The sequence below is a fragment of the Colletes gigas genome, unplaced genomic scaffold (assembly GCF_013123115.1).
Source record: "Colletes gigas isolate AHSC1104 unplaced genomic scaffold, ASM1312311v1 Colletes_gigas_Sc00076, whole genome shotgun sequence".
Lineage (NCBI taxonomy): Eukaryota > Metazoa > Arthropoda > Insecta > Hymenoptera > Colletidae > Colletes > Colletes gigas.
This window is the reverse complement of record NW_025106705.1, coordinates 75,482-95,279: the sequence shown is the minus strand read 5'-3', so window position 1 is coordinate 95,279 and position 19,798 is coordinate 75,482. Positions and strand designations below refer to the sequence as shown.

Here is a 19,798-nt window from a genome sequence, read left to right as displayed (position 1 = left end):
CTACATATTCTTCACTAAAATACGCGTTATTTGTCGTTGGAAACATTAAAATATTTCAATCCGTTCAGAAGTTATGACGTTTTAAAGATACGTATAAAATTTTGGAGTGACATTTCTGGCCTGAAATTATATTTTCGGTAAGGAATTTTTTTCTCGAAAATGGTGAGGATTTCGAGGATATGTCTATTGATAAAAAATGATTTTAATTGTCCCTCACAATCGGAAATAATTTTTCCGTAATGATTTGAAATTTTTTAATTTTATTTTTTAATAACTTTTTAACGAAGCCTCCATCAACAAATTGGTACACTTGATTTTCGTTTGATTTTGGCCTCTAGAATCTCCCATTAGAATTTTTTCCAGGGGTGGCCGAACACCCTGTATTTACGGACATTTGAAAAATTCGACTTTTCTGTACGAAATGTGCAACACTGAATTAAGTGTAATAAGTGTAATGGTTACTCTACATGGTAATCATAAACGTTTCTTTCCATTTCACTACACATGATTAAAGTTTCATTATTATCTAGAAATATAATTTTAATCGATCATCTGACAATTACTACCATGGGGCGTAATAGTAAACTACTGCTCAGTAGGTCCAAGTTCGATTCCTGATAACTACATAAGTGTTTTCCTCCTAATATAGATAAATTTGAATTTCAAAAAATAAATCTAATTATCTTTCAAATAAAATATCTTTATTTATAACATAAAGTCTTCGTTTGTGAAGTAAGTTCGTAATGCTTTCTTTGTTTTCAGCTACTGTGGATGGAGGAATTTCACATCGTTATCAAATTTTTATATTTTTATATACGTTATATATTTTAATAAATACAAAGACACTTTATTTATAACTTAATTAACATTTTTATATATGAATTTCATTATTCAAATTTATCTATATTAAGAGAAAAAACTTTTGTTGTTATTGGGAATTGAACTTGGACCTACTGGATAGGAGTCTCTTACTTTACTATCACGTCCCATGATGGTAATTGACTTGTCGGTAAAAACAACAAAAATTATTGATTCTTATTTCAAATAAGAATTAGACCGCTACCACCTTTGCACTCGATTAAACTTCGAAACAAAATTTATTTAAACCGAACATAAAATAAAGTATGTTTCCTACATTATTTATTAAATAAAAATAATAACCTCATTTTTAATACTTAATGCGAGTCTTGTATGTCTATCACCACCCACATTACATGGATTTTACAAAGTTAATTAAGGAGAATTAAAAATTCTCCGAGTACAATCACTTGTTTCAAAAACTTGATCTTTGATTGTTTCATTAAATAGCGAATATAGACTAATATTTTTCTGTTTCCATTTGTGTAGTTTTCTTGTTAACGAGTCATTCGACTTTGATTCCGCGTTCATCTTGGATGATTTTATTCTTCCGTGTCGTTCGCAAGATTGCGCGGGTACCGAGAATCGCAGTTTCAATAATCTTTCCAAGTAACCAGCAATAAAAATGCTCGATGGCTTGTTATAGACGAGCGCCGAGTCTTGGACGCGAGAGCTTCAGTCATGCCGATGGAATTTTTATAAATTTTTCTAATCCACGATCAGACTATTGAACGTTCGAGAACCATCCGTTGGTTAGATCGAAATAAATGTGTACGCTGTACCGTGGTGAAAGATATTTCATTTCGCGAACTATCCTCTGCGAAATCTGGGTTTCAACAGGATAAAATAATTTCTGGAACGCGTGAAAAAAAAAGTTAATCTTGGAGGCTGCGCTGCATGAAGTGGCAGCCGGATGAAATGGATCTCCAGTGTCAACCCTTTGAGGACGGATGTTACGATAGTTCCGAAAACGTTTCCTGGTCTGGTCGTTGTTTGGTTGGGAAATTAGGTTTTAATAACAGCACTTTAGTTGCATTTCTATAGAATATTTTCGAAACATACTTTTTTTTTGCTCCGAATAACGTTCGAATCGAACCTCCGTTAATTGGTTAAATATTAGCGCAATAAAATATTTATTTTCCTGGCATTGATCATTTTATTGAAACTACAAGTAACTTTTCTAACGAAACTTTTATACTTACGGATAGGATCGGAGTAAAATTACTGAAATTTCCCTTTCGTAGAAATTGTTTTTCTTTTTTTTATCAGAGGGAACCATAAGGGATCCAGAAGGTTCGATAATAGTTTGAAACAATGAAAATTGTTTCCACAAGTTGAGAACACCTTCTGTCGCGGGTCTCGAGGATCACAAAATCCTCTAATGAAAGTTTAGCTCGAGGTTGCTTTATTTCACACCGATATCTAATGTTAGTTTTACTTTACTTTTGGCGCGACTGATCACTTTCACCGTGTGTGTGTCGTGTTTTCCTATGTAGAACAGTTATATGGCCTGGTGGTCTCTTACGAAGATGCTTCCAAGTGCTTTCACTATTCTTGGTATCGTGCTTGATTTATGGCGGTTGTTTAATTACGGTACAATCACGGTTCGTTCTCGGTTCGATCGAGCAAGCCTCTTGGAATATCGCGCGACTCGAATATTATGCATGTCCGCAAACAGCGGCACAAATTGCATTCCCGTGGCCATCAATGTTTCCACTCGCACCGGTGATCCAATCACGGTTCGGTTATCCTATGTTTCGAATACCCGTGCACGGAAACGTGATTCTAATAATGCTTGATCGGCTCGCGATTGGACCGTCAGTGTAAATGAGACTCCAATAATGCATTAGCGAACCATGATCGCGTTGTGACGGATTATTATGACCATGGTATAGGGTATTACAACCGTGGTGTCACTGTGATCGAAGAATAGAAATGACATTCTAATGGATGGCAATTGTACACGTGACTGGATCTTTGAGGGACAGTGCTTGATGAATCGGCAATAGCATGTTCGATCACAAGTGCACACACAGATGAATATTACTTTAAAACGTACTTAAAAATTGTATCTATTTAGATGCAGTTCTATCCGACTCGTGGTTCTTCTTATTTAAGACGTCGTTAAAGATACGCTGAGATACTTGGATAGAGTCGATGAATATTTACGTTTTCAACGTCCCTACTAATTGTATTTATTTAAGGTATTGCTGTCTAGACTTTTTATGATTTTTTGTTTTTAATGATAGGTAAGCGGTTTTGTACTGAGACTTGCAGATATATTTATTCATCTTATAAACATGTACTATATTTTTTTCATGGAAAAATATTAAAAATCATGGGAGTTATAATTTCTTGTTTAATGGCTCGTTTGGAAAAGGTGCTCCAATGGCTTCCAGGATTCCAGCTGATCCGCTAATCTGAAACAGAGGGCGCTAAGGTGTCTTCATTAGGCAGGTTGCAGTTATAGCAGGAACTAGGGAGAAGTGAAAATCCTGATAAATAAAGAAATGGCGACACTTCAAGTTTCGAATTTTTATTTTTTAACCTTTCTTTTGTCTTTAGCGTATTAAAAAAAATAGTAAAACTCAATATTCTCTCCAAATTTGAAGTAAATCGGTCTGCTAGATCTTGAAATATCATGTAAGCCAGTTTAAATGCGTTGTTTTAAACAAGGAGCTGTAACTCCCGCAATTTTTAATATTTTTTGCTGAAAAAAATACTGTACATACCTATAAGATGAATAAATATATCTGCAAAATGTCAGTACAAAACAACCTACCTGCCGTTAAAAAAAAATCACAAAAAAAGGCCGAAGAAATGGCAGCCTAGACAGCAATACATACTCCCTTAAATGTAGCTTCAAGTCAGAATTCTTTGTATTTATTTGAAACGTCGTCAAGAATAGGTTGAAAAACGCGAATATTCGGAGTCGAATGGAAGTGGTTGATTAAATATTTAACAAGGTGCAGCAGGTTCCTTTGTACTCGAACGGTCTATTTCAGCAACAATTGGAACAACATTGTCAGGTCGGGGCACAATGACCATTTCATGGCTGGAACGCTTGAACGTTGACCAATTAATACGCGACTAATTGTGTAAACACGGTATCCCCCGATAATGAGACGAACGGTTTCCATTGAAATTCAAATTTAACGGTTGCACAGGCTTCAGAGAGAATTACTTTCCAGGGAACAGACGATCGCTCGAAAATGGGGTTGAAACGACGGCGCAACAAAGCAGACCATCGATGAAGTGATTAATTTTGGGCACGCGAGGAGGCGCAGAAGAAAATGATGACTGCCATGGCCAGGTTGCCTTGCAAGCAAACTTCGCCCTCGCAGCAGCCACGAGTGAATAATTTTGGTAATAGTCAAAACGCGTACTGGGAGATGCAGCCGAGACACCCTGCACCCCCGTACGTCAGGAATCATCATCGGCACATCGATCATACCGGTAAGAACAATTTTCATTTCTATCATAGTCGATTCGAACAATCTCCTTTCATCCTAGATTTCATCGATTCAAAATGTCTTCCACGTTAATTCACTCTGCTCCACACAATGGAACAAATTGACCAAGTTTGCGTAAAAATCATACAACTCTCGATAGTAACGAGACAAAGAAATGATCTTTTGTTTAAATTAAAACTAACGTCTCGTAAAGTAATACGATCCATGGAATTTTTAACCTTGCAGCAATTATATGGTAAATTTTAAATTTTATTCAAAATTGGAATTGTTCGATACCAATTTGCAGTTGAAATTTCGTCGACAATGTTTGTAAAAGTTTAAGGAGAATGTTTACTTTCCGAAATATTCGGTCAGCGAATTAGAAAAATATCTTTTAAATATTAAATCAACTTAGGAAACATTAAAAATTAATTTAATAGAAGTTAAAAAACTAACGATTCTTTTTTATTATATATTTTCCTCTTTTCAATTGTTTCCGGTATTTTTCACTAATCAATTTTAATATTATTATTTCACCTTTGTCGACACGTGCTCGCATTGACATTGAATGCTGCGAAGCGTTCGTTTTCACGATCAGCTTTTTTTAAACGTTTCCATTTTGTTCGAACCCCGGGGAAACCCGAGATATAAAAAAAAACATGCTTTGAGCATAGTATACAATATTTATAAAGGATCTAACTTTTCCTGTTGAATATCTGCTCCGATGAATGTTACGTGGAGGGCAATTAATTACGATGACGAGATCCCAAGATCGTTCTTTGGGTCACGTACCGTGTTTGAGTAACTGTAAGTAAATGTATATAATAATGGTATTTTATGTATTTCATAATTTAATAATACATAAAATGTTTTTAGTATATAAATTTACTTACGGTTCTGCTATCAGAATAACGGATTATTCGAATAATTTGAAACATATTTTTATCTAGTCGTACGAGTATTTTTTATTCTTATTTCCGCATCATATTCGCGCAATATTTTATTTCCGATAATCGCTCTTCTGTACGAATTCTCGATTAAATCTGGTATTGTTATTGATAAAAAAAAAAAAACGATAAAAAAATTTATGTTGTAATCATTACAGTTAATTTGTACACTATAAAATTATTTTGGTTTGTAAACAATCATTTCTATTACTAACTATTTTTGATGTTCTAATCGAATATCAAATGTTATTATTGGTCTTTTATTTCTGTCGAGTCGTAAAGGTCGCTAGGTATCACACTTTAAGCAAATGATATCGATATAATAACTGCACGTTTTAATAAATTTCACATCGTTTGAAGACATTCTTTAGAATGGTTCGGTGAATAAAATACGTACGTTTATTCTAATAATAAAAATTTTAAATTCAATTTGTTTTGACTTGCCCGCAGGACCTTCGTCACTTTTGACGAATGTTTAAAACGTTTGTCTATTTTTCGACAAGTCGAAATCAAGTCCTTTATATTTTTCAAAGGCCTGTAGAATAATTGGCAAATCCCAAAGTAGATATTTGAAATGAATTTATTAATATTCGCGAAATAAACGAATGCAATAGTTTAGTGAACGTTTCAAATCATAAAAATAGCAAAAATTTTCGAGATTTCGAGCGTGTGTCGTGGCCAGTAATAATAAAGCGGAACAGTTACAATAGGTAAAAAAGATTTGTAAAGAAATGCTTTCGGAACGTCGTGTTGGCGAGTCGAAAACTTTTCTCATTCTCGGCGCGCGTACTTCTCTTTGTTCTTGTCTGCTCTTTGATCATTTTAGGAAATTGTAAGAGGAGAAACTTACAATTCCTCGTCGTTCCTCGAGAATTCTTTACGGATCGGGTGCACCTTGCAGCTGTTGTGTTAGATACGTTCGTGTCATCTTAGTATCCGTTGGTTCTTTGAGCTTCTGCTAGCTCATCCTTTTTCTTATCTCTGTTCCGTCGTTATTATCGCAGTTTGCGGTCGTTTAAAAAGAAAGTCTTCTGCGGCGTGTCAAACACATGTCACCGGCCAGCCATGACTGTCGCATGTGATTTGTGTAAAGAACGCGGACCTAACAAGCGTCGCGAACAAGTTTCAACTCAATTTTCGTCTAGAAGACAAAGAACATAAATAACTATTCGCTGTCCAGGAATACTTTACTGTCACGTTTCGGATCTCTGTCAAATTCACCACAATTCTACGGTTTATCGCGATTTATGGATGCGTATTACGCGTAACGAATTGTTGTTTATAAACATTTAACATTCTTCCTTTCACGATGCATTTACATTATCTTATTAGATCATTTTTAATTTAATCTTTATCAATTTCTGTCAAGAAAAGCATACAGTTTTGTTTGATTGAAAAAAAAGGTAATAAATTAATCACTATGCATTTAATGATACCTGTTCTTCTTTGAGAGTCTATTTTTATTTATAATATTTTGTAATAAAAAAGCAATTATTTACAGTCTACATATTTTTTGTTAAGTTGTACGTTTAAAATAAACAAAATTCGTAAATGCTATAATGATAAAATTATCGATGTCATCTTTTTGGCCAGCTTTTATACAACACCGTGAGACAAGTTTCTTAACAAGCGTAAGTCAATATCTACCATGAGGCTGGGATTCTACGGTTCTAAACGGGTTTCGAACTACGACTAGAAATAAAGTCTTCACGAAGTGTCTCGTTTTATACGAAAGAACGCTGGTTTCAGACGTGTAAAAACGATGACTTGCAAGCCGCAAAGCAAACGGTTCGTCGCGTCAAGCTTTTAAGCGTTAAAACGAAACAAACCTCCACGCACTACGCGGCTATCTCTTTTTATAGAAGTGTTTGACTTTAAGAACCTTCCAACCATAAGTTGAAACAAGAGAGAAAAACACGAGAGCTCCTTTTAACCCACGACCCGTAGGGGTAAGGTTAAAACGACTCACGCTGATCTGTCAAAGGGTCGTATCCGATTATTTATAACTTTCTGAGACTTTGAAACCTCGTGTTTGCTTCGCCGTTGGTTCGCTCTTGAACTTTAGACGGAAAGAATCGCGTTGCTGGATGATACAAATAGCGTTGAACGCGGTTCGAAAAACGCGACCTCGAAAGCTCGATCCATCGACGAATTCTCTTTCACCCCCGAAATCTTTCTGCGTTGAGAATGGTTATCGCCTAAGTCTCGGTCGGACTGATAAATGTGGCGGTCCATGGCCAAGCACGGAACTCCGAGACTCGAAGTACGTACCTACAGTGGCTCACGAAAGTATTCGAACGCTTACATATGCAAACTTGAATGGCCGAAATAATGTACATTAAAGTAATTTGCTGAAACAAGTAGATGTCAATAGGAAGATGGAAGTCTTAGGATTATGCCAGTAAAATTTGAAAAAGATTCAACAACGTAAATAGGAGTTATGATACATTTATTAGAAACACGCATGGTAAGTGACTCACAAAAGTATTCGAACGCTACATGTATTATTAAATTATTTAATATTAATATTTTGTTGGACCACCTTTAGCAGTTATAATGTCTCTTAGCCGATGTTCCATACTATAAACCAATGATTTTGTAAAACTACACTCAATGAAGTTCCATATTTCTATAATTTTATTTTTCAGTGTTTGCTTTGATGTTATTTGAAATTTATTTAATCTTTTTCCGATTTCAGCCCATAAATTTTCAATCGGATTTACGTCTGGACTTTGCGGTGGAGTAATTAACATGTGTGGTGTGTTATATACGATCCATTCTTTTACAATTCTAGCAGTATGCTTCGGATCATTATCTTGTTAGAAGTGGAAATCTTCCAATAATCCTGGTTTACTGGCACTTTCTTTAATATTATTCTTTAAAATATTTAAATACTTATATTTATCAAGTATTCCGTCAATAAATATTAAATTTCCGGTGCCACTGGCAGCCATACTCCTCCATACCATGACCGATTCACCTCCGTGTTTCACTGTTTGATGTAAATGTCGAATTTCCAATTCTGTATTTGGTTTTCTCCACACATAATTTTGACCATCTGAGCCAAAAATATTAAACTTTGACTCGTCCGAAAAGATGACTTTATCCCAAAAAGAATTATCTTTATTAATGTAGGTTTTCGCAAAAGTCAATATTTTTTTACGATTTACTGCATTAATATATGGCTTCTTTCGCAGTACTCTGCCATGAAAATCATTGTTTCGTAAGATTCGTCGACATAATTCCGGGTGAACTTCTTTATGAAACATATCAGCTACCATATTTGCGAGTTGAGGAGCGGATATAGTAGGATTCTTTTTTAATTCGCGAATGATAACTTTCTCCTCTCTTCCAGTCAATTTCTTTGGTCGACCTGATCGAGCTTTGTTTGCAAGTGTTCCCTCATTCTTTGACTTTTTTATGATGTAATGTATTGTAGACTTACTTCTGTTCACAATCCCGGTAATCTCGTTATACGATTTGCCGTCCTCATGCAATCGTAATATTATTTCTCTTTCACACTTTTTGGTTCAGACTTTTTGGTGTTCATTTTAAATACTATTGTGCACACTTTTACGTTACTGTTACTGAAACGATATCCTAACATCAAGTGAACGTACCAATATTTTCATTTAGCAATGATGTTTACATTCGGTGCAAAGGAAGATGAAAAACTATCAACAGTGTTACAGAGTTCGAATACTTTTGTGAGTCGCTTATCATGCCTGTTTCTAATAAATGTATCATAACTCCTCTTTACGTTGTTGAATCCTTTTCAAATTTTACTGGCATAATCTTAAGACTTCCACCTTCCTATTGACATCTACTTGTTTCAGCAAATTACTTTAATGTACATTATTTCGGCCATTCAAGTTTGCATATGTAAGCGTTCGAATACTTTCATGAGCCATTGTACGTATGTAGCGCTAAAACGAAATGAGTATACAGCACAAATAGTATATAGAACGACCGTGTCCCACTTCTGAAAATTTTCGACAGAAAAAGAATCGAATTGCTGAGCCGAGATTTGAAGCAGATCCGTTCGCTTCCCGGGCGACTACTTTGACCAATTAAGGTCACACGTTTCTTTTTGTAACGCTTCTATCAGAAATTGCTGCGGTCCACGATTACAGTATTAAATTGAAGGAATATTTAGCAGTGTTTATTATTGCACTCGAGACGTTTTGTTCTCTATTATAAATTGCTGACCTATTATCGATGTATTAACCGAAGAACGTCGATTCTTGTCTGATTATCAAAGTTCAACTGCGTTGATCACGTGTTGAATGTCTAATTTTGGTCTAATTTTAGTTTATTTATTATTGCACTCGAGACGTTCTATTTTCTATTATAAATTGCTGACCTATTATCGATGTATTAACGGAAGAACGTCGACTCTTATCTAATTATCAAAATTTAACTGTGCTGATCACATGTTGTATATTCAATTTTAGTGAAATTTTAGCTTATTTATTATTGCACTTGAAACACTCTATTTTCTATTATAAATTGCTGACTTATTATCGATGTATTATCCGAAAAACGTCGATTCTTGTCTGATTACCAAAGTTCAACTACATTGATCACGTCCCAACGTGTCCAATTTTGGTAAAATTTTATCTTCTACATACAAAAAAATAAAATTATTTTTTTTTAAACTTTGTATACACATCGTGTCTAAAAGGATTGTGAAATAATATTGTATAATGCGCGGAAGTTATAAAATAGAAACGGTGAAAATAAAATCTTGAATGCACCAGTGAGTGTTCCAGTTACAAAAGATAACGTAATCTACGGATAACGTTCGTTCACACATAGATGTTCTTTTTGGATACGGTTGAACCACAACACTAGACGCCGATTTAAGAATCACCCTGTATAGTAGGATTTCATATAAATCGACTCACTCGAATATCGAATATCTTTGCAACTGTTGATGGTATCAAAAGTTTAATGGTTTAGAAATAAGCAATTTTGTTTCTTAAATAGAATTGTACATTTTGTAATGCATCGATTGGTGCAACTTGTTATTCCTTACACAAAACCACTGAACCACTTATGGCAAAATATTAGTTTAGAAGATATTTTAATAATACTATACTTGTAATTCTACCACCCACAATATTACAATTAAAATATTTTGTAAACTAATTTTTTGCCATAAATGGTACAGTGGTTTCGTGCACGGAATAACGAGTTGTTCCAAAATAAAGAACAGTTAGTTTCAAGCATTACGCACATTACATGTTCTACATCTACTAAATCTTCTATAATTTTGTATTTTTGTGAATTTTACTTTAGTATTTCAAGGGGTTATTCTTAAAATCTCGAGCATTGAAAAGAGATAAAAAAATTGTATCATTTTATAGATTTTTTCAATTCTCCACAGTGCAGTGGTTCTCTTAAGGAGGTATTGCTGTCTTGACTGTCATTTTTTCGACTATTGTGATTCTTTTTCTTAATGGTAGGTAGGTTGTTGTGTCTTGAGATGTTGCATATATATTTATTCATCTTATAAGCATGTACAGTATTTTTTTCATAAAAAAATATTCAAAATCGTGGGAGCTATAACTTCTTGTTTAATGGCTCTTCTGGAAAGGGTGCTCCAATAGCTTCCACGATTAAGCTGGGGTTCAATAGCCGATCTGCTGATCTAAAACAAAGGAGGATAAAATGTCTTCATTAGGATGGGTGCAGTTATAGCAAAAACTAGGGAGAAATCAAAATCTCGACAAATAAAGAAATGGCGGCACTTCAAGTTTCGAATTTCTATTTTGACAGCTTGTTTCGAACTTTGTTTCAAACAAAATCATCGACAGTTTTTATATTCGAGTGGGTTGTTTTAAATGGGTCACCCTGTATTATATCGTGTTCGAATCCCGGTCCAGCAATGCGTTGAACCGATGCCTTTCCTTCCGACGTTATCGCGGCCGTATCAGTGATTGGTACAAGACGAGGTTATCAACTCCGCGGGGGCGTGTCAGTCTCGTGTCATCAATCATCAACGTGCGTGGCACGCGAAAACAGGAGGAAGCCGCAGATGATGGTGCCTCTCCGTCTCCAACGAGATACTTTAACCCGACCGCGTGTGTGAAGTGCGTGCACGTGCATTGGTATAACTTCAAATTGGCAAAATTCGTCTCCAAAATATTTTATATGTCTATATTTTTATATTTATTTAGAGAAATAAACATTTCAAATAAAAATCTGTGGATCCGTGATTTCTCTATAACTCTTTCCAAGTTTGTCCAATGCGGGCAATTTGTATCATTTGAGCGTATATACTATTTTTCTTGCGTATTTATCTTATGTTCATATATGTTTTAATTATCTTCGTTTCATTAAAATTGCAAGCATTACTGGAAAAGGTTAAAAATTAATCTGTTTTTTACTTGCAAATATTAGCACATACAGGGTGTTCGGCCACCTCTGGGAAAAATTTTAATAGGGTATTCTAGAGGCCAAAATAAGACGAAAATCAAGAATATCAATTAGTTGATGGAGGGTTTGTTAAAAAGTTATTAACGTCTAAAGTTTCGCCCGTACTGAATATTTTTTCTCGAAAATGCGCAGGATTTCGGGGGTATGTCTATTCACCAAAAATTATTGTAATTGATCCCCGCAACCGAAAATAATTTTTCCAGAACGGTTTGAAATTTTTGAATTTAATTGTTAATAACTTTTTAACGAAGTCTCCACCAACAAATTGGTATTCTTGATTTTCGTCTTATTTTGGCTTCTAGAATCCCCCATTAAAATTTTTTCCAGGGGTGGCCGAATATAGTAATATCAACTTTAGCCATCATTTATACTGGTGAAGTTGTGTTCTTAATCATTCTGTTATGTTTTCGCAATGAAGTGTGCTGTACGTGAGCTAATAAAATTTTGATTTTTTGTATATTGGACTTTTGCCAAAACGTTCGAATAAATAGCAAAGAGTATGAAATAGAAGTTATTTTGAGTTGATAATAATACATTTATTAATACTTTTGATAAATACATTTTTGATAGTTATAAAAGAAATAAACGAGTAGTTTTTGACCCTGATTTTTTTGTTCTAATTCTTTGTTTCGTAAAACAAGAATTTTTAAAGAACTACCGCATCATACGGAGCGATACCTGTACATATATGAATTTCATAAAGCGTAATCGATGTAATTACTTTAAAAAAAATGACTAGAATTCGTTCAGAATTTAATGCGTCGTCGACGTCGACTCTTAGGTGTAATATAATTAATTAAAACGGTATCGTCGCCTCCAAGTATTGTTTTCCTCGATCACATGGTTGCGTTCGTGAATTTCTCGTTAGAAGAAGCTTTAGGAATGTTGTATAAAAATAATTGTTATTAGTTGGCAAAAGCATTCAGCGTGGTGTAATTACGTGATATAATGAGGATCGTTAGTTGCTTTAATCATCTAATTAATTCTGTTCGCATTACTATTTGCATTACGAAAGGCATGCGTCCACTTACTATAAAATATTGATAAATATCTTTTTAATTATTCTAATTAAGCTGATGAATTCGCGTTACGATCAATTCACATTCAACAATTCGCTGATGAAATTTTTATTCTTGAATTTTATTTATCGTAGCTAATTTTCGTTTATAGATAGAAAGTTTTAATTTCTACATTCACCATTTTGTTCTACGCGACTATACCGATGCTCGAAATATTTCAGTAGTTACAAATTCGATATTTTTGTGATAAATATTTTATTCCTATTGTTAGCTCTGTGCGTCTTATTATTTTGACCAGATTATAGCAATAATAGTACACTGATTTTCAAATGTTTCGTTTTCCGTACTTTTATATTTTCCATCTGTTGTATAGTACCTATTGTTTCCTCACAAATTACAAAGGTTCTGTTTCAGCCTTCTTCCATATACATATCAGTAATGTTTTCTTATAAACAATAAAAGCTATATAAAAAGAAAATAGAACAAAAATATTATTTCAATTTTCCTCGGATTATTTCCATCTTGTATATATTAACATATATTACTTAGAAATGTAAATCAACATAAAACATAAAAATTCCATTATTATTAATATTCAAATTAAAATTAACATTACCTAATACGAATTGAACTATACGACTCTCTTTTAACTACTTATACGGATAAAACTATGTATTAACCAAGCAGCTTATACTAGCATTAACAATTTAAATGGCTTATGGTTTTGCTCGTCGCTGTGAAGTTGATCTATAATGTATCTTCCGGTGTTCCCGAAGTATTAAAGATCCACGACGCACCAGGGTATATTATGAAAAATAGATTCTCATGCATAAAAGTTCGTTACATAATTAGAATGTTTTAATGAATTATTCAGGAGGTCCTGGCACGACGAGTAGGGATCATCCTGATCGCCGTGAGGATTCTTACGCGCAGCTTGGCCTCCGTTTATTCCTGATGACTAACTAATCTCGTTACTTTCGTCCATCGACACGGAAACATTTTTTCCGGTAAAGTAGGTTCTCTCGCGAGCCAACGTGGAAAAATATTGTTAATCAGCACGGAAAGGGTCCTCGCGCGTCGGACTTCCGGTTTTGTTACTGCTCTCGTTTATCAACAGGAACGTATCGCCGTAAATCATTCCCGATTGTCGTGGCGAAAATATGCTCTCGATCCGATTCAGTGTTTTCTATTACGTCGTCGCTAGCCGTTTCATTCGTTTGATTCGCGCCTTTATCCCGTACCGTGATCGATCATCGCGCGGAAACGATGAACTTGATGAAACGTTGAAGTGTGCATTGAAACGGGATTTCGCCCTTTATACACGGTGATATATTACGGAAAAGGATCGAAAAAAAATTTGAAGCGTGTAGAGTTCACCGAAATAGAGAGGAAAAAAAAACTGTTTAATTGACAAAGGCTCCGATTGGAACAACGTGAAAAAAAAAATGGGAAAATGTGGAATAAAATTTCTTGATTCGAGCCATTTTCGGTAGCTTAATATTGATAAATGCCATTCGAACGAAGAATCGACTTCTATTCCGTCTTGGGCTTATTATTAAAAACATTGTATAATTTTCAGTCCTCCTATACAAATTTCTACGTGGTATTACGAAGAGCCTTTCGCGTTCATGAACAGTTGAACACAGATGTTCGATCAAGTTTCGATTATACTTTTAATACGTTCGATCTCATAATTATTCGTCGCCGAATCGAGCGGAGAAAGAATTCTCCCGGTTGTAGTTGCGTTAAACCATTCTATTATCATCGAGAGTGTTATAAATAATCACCGATGACCTTTTACTTACGTGCAACAATTAACGCGTAAAGGGCAGTAAATCACTCGCGTAATTAAAATAGAAAATTGCAAAGCATTCTGCCACGGTTGATTTCCTATTTACGTAGGAAGAACATTTTAATTTTTTAATATTTGACATTTTAAATTCTTTGACATCTTATCTGGCATAGAAGATGCAAAAAACACAACAATTAAATTAATGGAAAGTCTTACTATTTCTCTTTTACTGTAGGAGTATCCCATCTTGAGTACTCTTCTAGTGTAAAATCAAATGAAATTTCTATCTACTGAAGAAACAAGGGTAGCTGGAATTACAACTATTTTTGAGAACTTAACACGGACAAATACTTTTTTCCAACCGTGATTTCGCATCGTTAATGTTACCTGGTCGAAACTAAAAAAAAGTAAAAATTGTTTTCCCTACATTTATTACATATTAAACAAATGTAATATTCCCATACGTTTGTATTTGTTCATATTTGAAAAGCTAGGATATTTCGAGGCAAAAAATCATAACTCCTGAACCGATTGGAGAATTTTAATGTTTCGAAATGTAAACAACGCGTCTTTTGGTGAAGAATATGTAGAAATTCCAAGAATTCTAGAAAAGTTGTTCCTTGACCTTGTAAAATGAGAAAAACCTCATAAAAATGGTCCAATTTTCGAACGACCTCAACACCTACAATAGTAAGTATATTTCATTGAAATTTAGTTTGGTAGTAGAGCTCATGGATAGCTATAAAAAAGTATTAGACAACTTTTCTATAGGGCGTCAAACAGAATTCCTAAAAATCAAAAATGAATTTTTAAGAAAGATCGACAGCGGATAGGTGCCTAAATTTTTCGGCGAAATTGAAAAGTTTCAAATCACTTTGAAAAAATTATTTTCGATTGCAGGGGTCGATTACAATAATTTTTGGTGAATAGACAAACCCTCGAAATCTTTACCGTTTTTGAAAAAAAAATTTCTTACCGAAAATATAATTTCAGACAAGAAATGTCACTCCAAAATTTTTGCGCATCTTTAAAACGTCATAACTTCTAAATGGATTGAAGGATTTTAATGTTTCAAACGACAAAGAACGCGTATTTTAGTGAAGAATATGTAGAAATTCTAACAATATTGAAAAAGTTATTCCTTGACCCTGTAAAGTGAGTAAAACCCCATGAAAATGGTCCAATTTTCATACCGCCATAACTCCTACAATAGTGAATATATTTTAATGAAACTTTTTTTCTGGAGCCGAGCGCATGGGTATCTACAAAAAAGTATTAAACAACTTTTCTATAGGGCGTCAAACAAAATTATGAAAAATCAAAAACAAATTTTTAAGAAAAACCGACAGGTAGCTGCTGAAATTTTTCAATAAAAAAAAAAATTTCAAATTGTTCTGAAAAAATTATTTTCGTTTGAAGGGGTCAGTTATAATCATTTTTGGTCAATACATATACCCCTGAAATTCTACGTACTTTCGAGAAAAAAATTCAGGAAGGTGGACAAATTTTTCGGCGAAATTGAAAAGTTTCAAATCATTCCGGAAAAATTATTTTCGATTGCAGGGGTCAATTACAATCATTTTTGGTGAATAGACACACCCTCGAAATTCTACGAAATTTCGAGAAAAAAAATTCACTAGGTGCAGAAATTTTTCAGCCAAAAAGAAATTTGATATCGTTCTGGAAAAATTATTTTCTGTTGCAGGGGTTAATTGCAATTAGTTTTGATTAATAAACATACCCCCGAAATCCTACGTACTTTCGAAAAAAAATTCTTTACCGTAAATATTTACAATGCGTAGCCAGAAATGTTTCATCGAAATGCGTATATATAAAAAATCATAACTCCTGATCGGTTTGTAGGATTGTAATATTACAAAATGTAAACAACGCGTATTTGGGTGAAGAATGTTTAGAAATTCTAAGAATGTTCGAAACGTTGTTCTTCAACCCTATAAAATGAGAAAAACGCCAAATACTTTTTTCTCAATCGTGATTTCGCTTGGTTAAAAGTTCCTGGTCGAAACTAAAGAATAGTATAAATTATTCTCCCTATATTTACCGCATATTAAACCCATTTAATATTCTCATACGTTCGCATTTATTCGCGTTTAAAACGGTAGAATATTTCGTGGCAAAGAAAGTGGTAACGAGCCTCGTGCTGGCACACGTGGCTTAACCCCGCCGTAGCGGGTGTATCTGGCTTGGTATCCATTTACAGGAAGCAGGCTATTTACCGTTTTTACTCGAGTGTCGTTTACAGCCGTCTGGTTTTCTCGTCACGTGTCACAGGGAAGCGGAAGAGCGCCGTGGAGCTGCTCCAGGAGACGAAGGCCTTCTACGTGAAGAGCGAGATCGTGCTGGACCGGAAGCAGGAGCTGAAGAACAGCGGACATCTTCAGGTGTCGCAGTTGACCGCGCCTGGTGCACCGCCCAGGTTGCTGAGAAAATGCGGCACCGCTTCGATGTGTTCCATGCAACTGACGTCCCCGTCGCAGATGCCACCTGCCACGCTGACGCCGCCCTGTTGCTGGGCGTCGTGCCACGAGCAGGACAGACGTAAGTCTCTCGAGAAAGTTCGGATACACCTTCGAAGCGCATAATCGATTTAACTCCGGGCATTTAAGAGTGGCCCGTGCCCGCTTTTCCGTTCCATTGCCACGGGCAACTTGCCATGAACAAGATAGCTGTAAGTGGCCATCTAAGTACTTTGGAAAGCTCCGTGGAGCCTTACTCCAAGATAGGTGTCCACGTAGCCGCTTCGAGTATCGTGTTTACGAAACGAACGTACGGGAGCGCTTCGATTTTCCTTGATAAACGGGAGGTCACGACCTGGTACAGCCCTTTTCCGATACACAACCATCGTTTGAGGGGTTAGACCACTGTAAAAAACCTTAAATAAAGCGTTTTTTTGCCGATTTTTTTTTGATCGATGGAAAAATAAGAGGATAATAATATTCAAGAATGTTATTAACCATGTCGTTAAGTGTTAGAAGAAAAATATTTATTCAAAAACAGTGCGAAATGACGACGTTGGAGGCATTCTTGCCAGGCGCGTTGAATTTCAGGCGCTCTGCGGCACGCAATGTAACTGACCCAAATTTGTATCTGGAAAAAAACAAAAAATTTTAATCTACATCAGTGTAGCTAGAGAAATACGTAGGGGATCTTCGATAAGTTAATTTTAAGATTATTTATTGACAAATGATTGCCCCATTTTTTTTACAAAATTGAACTATTTACTTTAAATGCTCGCCAATCACACAAAAATTAATATTTTAAAAAGTCTCCTACGTATTTTTCTAGCTATACTCATATAGATTAAGAAAAGTTTTTGTTTTTTTTCCAGAACAAATACAACAATTACTCTACAACTATTGGTACGTTGACTGCCACGTCAGTTTTCCATTTATAAAAATGTTTTTAATATTTATCAAAAATTGTTATGAAAAAAAACAGGAATATTTAATCATTGAATGACGTACTTATTCTTATATTGCATTTCTAATGGAAATAACATTGATTAAAAACGTACAAGTATTAGGGTTCATTCGTTGTAAATGCTTTAAAGAAACATTATACGGTCACCTGTGACCATCATGGCGGGTCAACGCGTTAATTACAATTTTTTCACTCAAAAAAAAATTGTGAACGTCACCGAATCACGTAGAAATAAAGATTCTATTTGAAAAGCGCTCGTCCAAGCCTGTGACCTTCCGAGTTGATAATGAAAAGAAATCGAACGGCTCGATTTCCGTCGATTTCAGGTTCTTGCGATACTAGTTGATTTTCTACGGATTAAATGATCATACGTTTTCACTTAAACCATTGCGGTCGACCGTCGTGGTAGTCTTAACGGCATAACTTTTGCCGTTTCAGTCGCGCGACAGGCAACGATCGGATCGTTTACCGTCGGCGGTTTTGTTCAGAACAGGTGTAGAATCAGTTGTAAGGAATCTGTGGGTTGGAAAGAGTTTCGTAGGTCAAGAGTTCAAAGCAGATGCACCGGGAAGATCCGAACAATACAGATTCGTGGAAAAAAGTGATTCTTTTGCGAGAGGAATCGATGAAAACTTTTTCTTTTACATCAATTGCCAGAAGAAATATTTGGAAACCGATTTCATAATTTTAACTAATGCGATACTCGATATCCTTGCGTCCACGCGCATTAGTTCCAAAAGATCGATTCAAGTATTTCGACACGACGATGCAGAATGAGGGTTGATTTGATCCTAATTAACATTTCCGCGGTCAACAACGTAGTTAATTTATTCAAAGTTGTTTGACTGTTGACGTAATACTACATTTTCCTGTAATACATAATCTTCGTATGCTATCGCAACCTAATCTCGGTAATGTTGGTTTCTCCGCCGCGTAAATCACGGTTGCGTAACCAGATATCCCCTTTTATACGTCGATCTTCTTCTCACCTGAACGAAATTTATAATAACCGACAATTCGCAGTGCATCGTTTCGAGTTGGAAATTTTATTCTTCGAAAAACTAATACATTTAAAAGATACTTGCCTCTGGACTGTTCGGAACGATTGAACGATCGTTTATAACGTTACCGATTCGCTGATGAGTAGTTTGGTAAGAGAAATGAAAGGAGGATGTTAAAAAAGTGCTAAATTTGTACCCCGCCAGGCACCTAAAATAATTATAAGGCATTATGCTACAGATTCTGCACTTCGAATTGTGCACAATTTTTTATAGCAAATATGATGGGAAAGTCGTGAAAAATGTGGTCGAAGTTGACGATGCTACGAAAGACAAATCATAACTTTCTGACTTCAAATAACTATAACTTCGATGTGAATACATGAAACGTAATAATTCCGATGCTATTTTGTAAAGAAAAGTCAATATTTATATAATATGCAAGGAAATGTTGCTCAAATTGTTAGTTAGTAATAATAAAACGCAACAGATTAAGATAATATATTAGGATGCAAATATTCCTCAAAATATGCTTAAGTGTATATTGGAACTCAGTTCTAAAACGGGATGGAATGCATTCAATATGAAGAACTATTTTATATTTCATCCTTTTCTTCAGATGATATTTCTTCGATTAAATATCTGTTGAGAAAGTAGGCAGATGAATGTGTGGATGTTTGATGTCGCGCAAGTCCGAAGTACCATAATACTGTTGCAATATGTGAACAACAACACCCTACTACACTTTGACCTATTTTACACTCACAAGTATGTCCAACAATTGCAGCAAGCCCAACCTTACTTTTAACGAACTCTGTAAACTGCAACCAAAGATGCCCCTTTTTCTTGA

The 19,798-nt window shown here is 35.0% G+C and overlaps 1 protein-coding gene across 2 annotated transcripts in view; it reads left to right on the top strand.

Annotated features, from left to right (window-relative positions):
* The window catches only part of LOC122403823, a 57,494-nt gene that overhangs the window by 27,358 nt on the left and 10,338 nt on the right, over positions 1-19,798 (top strand). For both annotated transcript variants that reach the window (XM_043407575.1, XM_043407574.1), the window contains exons 2-3: positions 4,050-4,314; positions 16,802-17,068. In XM_043407575.1, the coding sequence (XP_043263510.1) occupies positions 4,152-4,314; positions 16,802-17,068 (430 nt within the window). In that variant the 5' untranslated portion in view covers positions 4,050-4,151. The remainder of the gene's footprint in view (positions 1-4,049; positions 4,315-16,801; positions 17,069-19,798) is intronic.